This window comes from Emiliania huxleyi (genome assembly GCF_000372725.1).
Source record: "Emiliania huxleyi CCMP1516 chromosome Unknown EMIHUscaffold_123, whole genome shotgun sequence".
NCBI lineage: Eukaryota > Haptophyta > Isochrysidales > Noelaerhabdaceae > Emiliania > Emiliania huxleyi.
In genome coordinates this window covers 132,997-138,079 of record NW_005201360.1, presented here as the reverse complement: position 1 = coordinate 138,079, position 5,083 = coordinate 132,997, and the positions used below count along the sequence as shown (strand labels likewise).

The following is a 5,083-nucleotide window of genomic DNA, read 5'->3' as shown; positions in this document are numbered from 1 at the left end:
GTGTCGAGCACGGTCAGGCATGGATGGAGTAGAAAGAAGGAGGCGCACACGACTCACGAGCGCAGTCCAGCTCGGTTGTTTCCGACTTTCCGAGCCTCGCTCGCCATTCTTCTGACGATTCCCCTTACCTCGACTAGCGTGTGAGTGAGTGTGAGTATTCTTGATACGAAACCACGACGACACACACCAGTCGACTCGCATCGGTTGCCTCCATGAACACACACACACACACACACATGCACACACACATGTACATGTCATGTTGTTGTTGTTGTATGTATGTAGTAAGGTGAAGAACAGCCAGGCTCGGACTGGACACCAACGCGGTATGGGTGGACGCTGGACAGATGTGATGACGACACGCACGAGCGACACACAGACACAAACAGGCTCACAAGACACACAGCCAGCTGGCTGCCACACACCCTGAGTTGGCGTACACATAACTCAAGGCCACATCCTCCCTGTCGCCCTCCCCAGCACTCCAAGGTGCCAAAGGAACAAACAAGGGCACAACAACACAACAGACAACAGGAAGTAACATGTGAGACTAGAGCAGGCTTGCTCCACCTCTAGCAATCTCGCCGGCCGCAAGGCACGGACAAGACCGTGTGTGGGGTCTTGTGAGGTGTCTATGGACGCCCTCCTCAGAGGCTAGCTGCCTACTGCTAGCCCTATCTCGCACTCACGGGCAGTGACAATTCAATGGGTGAGTGTTTGCGAGCAGAGGCGCGTGGGCTAAATGGCGGCACACACTCTCGACGAGGACAGTCCGGCCTACGGGAACGTGTCGCGCGCCGGCGACGGTTGCGGCGTGGTGGATTCGAGATTTCGAGTACGAAGCGAAGATGGCACGACCGCCCTGCATCGCAAACCGGGCAAGGAGGGGCCTTCTCGTGTTCCGCGGGGAACAGGAGGCCCCCCCCCTCTCCCGGCCCGGGCAGCTACGGATGGAAGGCAGCCCCTTGAAGTCGAGGGCGGCCCTTTCTTCAAAGCAGAAAACCCTTTGCGAACAAGCCGGCACTCCGTAACTGAGGCCCCTCCCCGAAAGGCAAGTATTAGACCCACGAAATCTGAGACCCCTCCTCCCCGCCCTGATCCCCCCACCCCCTTGCTCCCCTCCCCCCCTCGGGAGGGCCGAACTGAGGCGCCCGTGGGGACCCCGCACTTCCCTTCCCCCCTCGGAGGGCCGGACTGAGGCGTCGAGGGCCCCGCTCTTTCCTTCGCATAGCGGCCACTCTTCGGATCGCTGGTCGAGCGACCCGGGGGATGCCCCGCGCGCCTGACCCAGGCGCGAAAACGAATCTGCGAGGCGTGGCCGCCCACGCGGCCCGATGGGGAGGAACGGGGCGAGCCCCCTCCAACCCACCCGCGCTAGGTCTCGGGTTTGACGCATGGGGTCACTCCCGCGAAACTCGGGAACTAGCCGGGGCAGTCGGAGAAGGGGCAACTCCGTGCACTGACGGTCGGCCGCCAGAAAACACGCCTGCGTGGATCGCGTCACACCAATCCTCGCTACCCAACGCGCCCAAAGGATATCCACCTCGAGAACCTCGAAGAGCAAAAACCCTGTGCGGGAACCGGGCACTCCGTTGAGCGACCCGCCCGATCCGCTCAGCCCTGCAAGCCGACCCGAGAATGTCGTCACAAACCCTCACCCGCCAGGGCACCAGAAGCGATCTCAAGTGGCAGGAAAAGGTGTCAAAGCGGCGAACCGAACGGCAGCTGCCGATCGGGCACGGCGAGTACACGGTGCTCTACCCGCCGGGCCTCGCAAAGATGGCGCTCGGCTTGGCAGAGAACCTCGGCGACAATCTGCCGGTGCTGTGCACCGACGACATCTTCAGCGGCGGCTCGATCGACGAGACGGGCCTCGCATGGGAGCGCTTCCCGTCGGGCGACCCAAACATCAAGCTGCGCGTCGACCTGATCCGCGACCGGCACGTGGTGCTGCTGATGAACCACGACACGATCTTCCTGTTCGAGCAGCTCGCGGTCATCCTCTTCCTCCAGCGGTTCAACGTGCCCCACGCCAAGGAGCAGTACGCGCGCGGCAAGTGGAAGCAGACGATGGCTGACGGCGCGCCTTCTGAGACACTTCCGAGACACTCCTCGGCCGCTGGACTCACGCCTCCGATCTGGCCGCCCTCTTACGCCCCTGGCTCCACTGCGCTCGCACCGCCACCGCCCATCGCACGCTGGCATGGCGCGCGCATGCCGCGTCGGAGGTACGCGTCTGCGACAGTGACACGACAGTGACGCGACAGTGACAGCGACAGTGACGCGACCATGATGCGCACCTCCGCGCCGCGTCGGCCAGGCGCGTACGATTCGTGCTCGGTCGCGTCGCTGACGATCGTCGTGCCGTGGTACCGGCACTGCCAGATGGAGCGCACCTCCCGCTGGACCGTCACCACCGGCAAGTGGGACAACGGCGCGCCGGACGGCGAGCCAGGAGGACGTCCGGGACACGTCCAGGACACGTCCAGGACACGTCCCGCGTAGGCAAGCCGGACGGCGAGTTTGTGGACGTGCCCACCTGCCAGTCCTTTGCCGCGATGCTCTCCGCGCTGCCGCTGCCGCCTCCCGCCGGCTGCGCAGCGCCGCCGCCGCCGCAGCAGCTGCTGCTGCTCGACATTCACGAGTACGAAGACCTCGAGGCGAGGTGTCGGCTCGAGCGGCCGCCTGGGATGTTGCGTGGCCAATCACGGAGAGAAGCGGTGATCAGGCGACCCTCAACTCGACCGGCCGCTGGGCCAACCGGCGCGCAGAGAGAGAGAGGGAGAGAGAGAGGGAGAGAGGGAGAGAGAGGGAGAGAGAGAGAAAAGCGACAGTGGGAGGGAGGGAGGGAGAGAGGGAGGGAGGGAGAGAGGGAGCGAGCGAGCGAGCGAGCGAGCGAGCGAGCGAGCGAGAGAGAGAGAGAGAGAGAGAGAGAGAGAGAGAGAGAGAGAGAGAGAGAGAGAGAGAGAGAGAGAGAGAGAGCCGAACACACACATGGCATGCACACATAAACACGATTCAGACGGCCGCATGGCACTCGAGGGCACGCGAAACGCGCGACACCGCCTCCGAGACACCTCCGAGACACCTGCGAGACACCTCCGAGACACGCCTCCGAGACGCCTCCGAGACACGCCTCCAGGCGGCGCGAGTACGACTACGTGCGCGGGCTCGGGACGTACTTCGCCTCGCCCTTCGACCGCTTCCTCTCCACGGCCCGCCGCCCGCCGCCCGACACGCCCGCCCCGCGCTGCGCCGTGGCAGCGCCCGCGATCGCGCCGTGCGCCCCTTCCTAGCGGCGTGGACGCGCCCCTTCCCGCAGGTGCTCCAGCCACGCGTGCAGGAGGACCCTCGCCGCGCCTTCATCGTCTTCCCGGACCACGGCGCCCACCGCCGCTTCTACCAGATGGTGCACCGCTGCATCCCCGGCATCCAGTGCGGGACCACCCCCCTCCGGCCCTCGCCGCCCCTCCTCGAGCCGCCTCACGCAGCCGGGCTCGGAGCCCCGCCCGCAGGTACGAAAACATCCTCTGGATCGACAAGACGCGAGTCGGTGCCGTGCCAACCTCCCGCCCCACCTCCCGCGCCTCCTCCCCCCTCCCCTCTCTCCTTCCTCCCTTTCCCGCACCTCCGCACCCCTACGCCCCTCCCTGCCCCGCCGGGCCACCCGCCCTTTCCGACGCGCTCCCCTCCTCCCACCCCTCTCACCCCTCTCACCCACCCCTCCCACCCACCCCTCCCCCACCCCCTCCGCCCCCAGGCGCGGACATCGTGCAGGTCACTCCTCCTCTTCGCTCTCCCGCCCCCCCCCCGGGCCCACCACCTCCCTCTCTCCTCCGGGCCACAGCCTCCCTCCCCCGCCTGCACTCGCCCCTCTCCACCCCTCGCGACGTGGCGGGGAGGCCAATCTCGGCGGCATCTCGGCGGCGTCTCGGGTGGCACCTCGGCGGCACCTCGGCGGCACCTCGGCTGAACCTCGGCTGAACCTCGGCTGCACCTCGGACGCATCTCGGCGGCACCTCGGCGGCACCTCGGCGGCACCTCGGCGGCACCTCGGCTGAACCTCGGCTGCACCTCGGCTGCACCTCGGACGCATCTCGGCGGCACCTCGGCTGCACCTCGGCGGCGTCTCGGGTGGCACCTCGGCGGCACTTCGGCTGCACCTCGGCGGCACCTCGGCGGCACCTCGGCGGCACTTCGGGCGGGTAGGCGAAGAGCTTCTCCTTTGTCGACGCGGCGGGCGCCGAGCACCCGAAGACGTCAAACTTCCCTCCCGGCGCCTCCGCCCTCCCTGCCGGCGGGGTTGGGAAGCTTGCGGTGAGAGCTGGCCTCGCACCTGCCCCCCGCAGGCACCTTTGTCCTCCTGGCCGACGACTTCACCAACTCTGGCTCGACGCTCTTCGGAGGCGCAGAGGTGATCCGCACGCATGCCGACGGCGCAATCAAGGTGTGTGCGTGGAGAGAGAGCGGGAGACGCGCGTATGTCAGGGGAAGGAGGGAGGTGGAGGGGCAGCATGACGCACTCAACGCCAGACCTTCTGCACGCCGGCAGACCAGCCGAGCCGACACCCCCGCCCCCGCCGCCGCACAGGTTTGCGCGTACGTCTCGCACTACGTCGCAAAGTACGACCGCGCCACCGTCTCAAAGTTCGTCGACAAGCTCTACGCCGGGGGCGCTCTCGACGAGTTCCACTGTGCGCGCGAGCCGTCAAGCCCACACCCTAAGCCGCAGCAACCCAGACCCCTCCGCCGTTCTCACCACCCACACCCTACCTCCTCCCCCCTCCTCCTCCTCCTACTCCACCCACGACGTACCGGGTCGGAGCAGACTGGTGTTCAGCGCAGTCTCCACGACGAGGCCAAGGTTCGTTCCCAAAGTGAGAACTAGCACTGCCTTGGCCCCGCTGCTGCTCAGACTTTGCACGGCCTCCCGGATCGACTCTTCGCGGGTCGATTCATCTTCGGAGAACTCTTTGCTGACGAACGTCAACCCGAGGCTCCGGCACTCTGCTTTTGCTGCTTCCTCGCAGGCGCGGCCGTACGCGGTCCGCGCATAGAGTACGGCCACTGTCGATACCTTGAG

At 66.4% G+C, this 5,083-nt stretch overlaps 1 protein-coding gene across 1 annotated transcript; it reads left to right on the top strand.

Moving 5' to 3' along the window:
• Positions 1-1,638: 1,638 nt before the first annotated feature.
• EMIHUDRAFT_225187 (hypothetical protein) lies at positions 1,639-5,057 on the top strand (the record flags this gene model as incomplete). The annotated part of the gene is made up of 6 exons (XM_005790001.1): positions 1,639-2,022; positions 3,344-3,435; positions 3,516-3,553; positions 4,350-4,447; positions 4,592-4,694; positions 4,846-5,057. 6 exons carry the CDS (start codon positions 1,639-1,641, stop codon positions 5,055-5,057), a joined length of 927 nt encoding a protein of 308 aa, XP_005790058.1.
• Positions 5,058-5,083: the final 26 nt, after the last annotated feature.